This window comes from Fusarium phalaenopsidis (assembly GCF_050370095.1).
Source record: "Fusarium phalaenopsidis strain FUZ10S chromosome Unknown contig_32292, whole genome shotgun sequence".
In the NCBI taxonomy this organism is placed as follows: Eukaryota; Fungi; Ascomycota; class Sordariomycetes; order Hypocreales; family Nectriaceae; genus Fusarium; species Fusarium phalaenopsidis.
Window position 1 is genome coordinate 4,418,836 of NW_028145410.1, and position 1,985 is coordinate 4,420,820.

At 46.4% G+C, this 1,985-nt stretch overlaps 1 protein-coding gene across 1 annotated transcript; it reads left to right on the forward strand.

Annotated features, from left to right (window-relative positions):
• Nucleotides 1-1,045: 1,045 nt before the first annotated feature.
• Nucleotides 1,046-1,741, forward strand: LRP88_05614 (uncharacterized protein; the record flags this gene model as incomplete). The annotated part of the gene is made up of 3 exons (XM_083242164.1): nucleotides 1,046-1,113; nucleotides 1,166-1,374; nucleotides 1,425-1,741. 3 exons carry the CDS (start codon nucleotides 1,046-1,048, stop codon nucleotides 1,739-1,741), a joined length of 594 nt encoding a protein of 197 aa, XP_083103312.1.
• Between the last annotated feature and the right edge of the window lie 244 nt (nucleotides 1,742-1,985).

Here is a 1,985-nt window from a genome sequence, read left to right on the forward strand (position 1 = left end):
ACTTATTATGTACGTTATATAACGTACTTGATAAGCAAGCGCCGCAGTCAAGTAAGCGCCGCACTTTTCTACCTTATACCTAACTTTTCATTTAATTAATTCATTCTCAATAACCCAATATATCAGCTACTACTATTAAAGCTAGAACCCTTCTTGCCCTTCAGGCCCTTCAAAATAACCCAAAACTAAGCATCCAATGCGCCGCAAGCACCTATATAGTCGATAAGCGACGACTACGTCGCCGCCAGCAAGGCATCCAATCTCGACCCGATACCATCTAGAAATCGCGCAAGTTATCCGATCTAGAGGAAGAGATCCTTATTTACTTCATTCTCGATCTAGATTCGCGAGGATTCCCTCCCCGGCTGCGTGGTATAAAAGAAATAGCTAATTAATTGCTTGCCGACTATGACGCATCACTAGTTAATACGCGTTAGGCTTATAACTTTATTAAGTGGCACCTAGACCTTAAGATGTATTTCTTTTATAAATATAACTACTAGAGAGTTAAATGCAAAGACTTAATAATTATTCGCAATTAGTTTAGGCTTATAGAGAATATAATTGTGAAGTATGGCATCTAATTAGATAATCTCTATAACTTTAATGAGACTGGCTTTTTTATGGGCATAATTGTAAGCGGAATAGTTATTATAGGTTTAGAAAGGCATTTAAAGCCAAAATCAGTATTGTGACGATCGTGTGTTTCCCAAGGGATAAACCGGTCGTGCAGGGTTTATGTTGGCAGAGAGTGCTGGGCGTAGTCTGAGCAATAGGTTGTAAGTCACGTCTGGTAATATGCTCAATGGTATTGAGTGTAACCAAGTTGTATTGATAGCTGAGGTAGCTAGTACATAAGAAAGTACAATGAGCGTGTTCTATATACTTGGGATCAATCCTTGGACCGACGTTCTCTGGGTTCGGTCCATTGGTAGGGCCGACGTTTTCAACGTTCGGTCCTGGGACCCATGGGAGCGACGTTCGGTTTCCTCGGTCCTGCTTAGTCAGAGTGTTTTCTGCCATGCTTCCCCGCCTGGCCCATGTCATGGCCGTGACACGAGGTTCCCTCCCCGTTGGTCTTGTCCTCAAGACCAGTTTCAGCGGCCAAGTGTTGTCGGTGGGTAACTCTGACTTGTAAAAATTTCCTTTGCTGACGTGATGTCAGGCCGGGTTTCAAGCGTACTTCTTTGCGAAAGCTTTCCGAAGCGCAGGGTCTTTCTGCTTATATTGAGGCTTTTGGTTCCGAAATCATGCCTTGTACTCGTTGTTTCCGCCAGGGTCTGTCCTGTAAGGTGGTTTCCGATCGTTCCAACCGTTGCTCCAATTGTGTTGATGCGAAGGTTGTGTGCGATGGGGCCGGCGTGGCTTCCTTCCGTGAGTGGGTGTCAGTGCTTTTTCACGGCGGTTTGGCTGATTTCTTGTAGTTGCGAAAAATATCCGGGAGCGCAAACGCCTGGAAGGTGAGGAGGCTGAAGCAGAGGCTGCTTTGGAGGAGGCGATGGCTAAGCTTGCCCGCATTCGGAAGCAGAAGAGGTTGCTCAAAGCGCGTGGTGACGAGGCTTTTGAGCGCGGCTTACGTGCCTTGGAGGAATCGGGCGAGCTCCGTGAGGAGTCGTCCGCTGTTGTGGAGGCGCATTCTTTTGGGGCCATTGACTTGATTGATTGGAACGCTGTTGGTCTTGACGAGCCTGTGCTTGGCGTTGTTGGTGGAAGTCCTTCAGAAGGCGTTGTGCACCAGTGAGGTGTTCTGGGGGGTTCCCATGTGTTTTCTGAGTCGGGGTAGTCCTTCCATTTGATGAAATACATTGTTTTGCCATTGATTTTGTTCATGTCGAGGATGGCTTCTACGATGTATTCTTCTGGTCCGTCGATTTCTGTGTCTGGTTCTTTATTTGTTTTCACCTGGATGGTGTCTTGTGCTGGCTCGAGTAATGAAATGTGAAAGATTGGATGGAGCTTGACCTTGGGTGGTAAGTCCAGTTCGT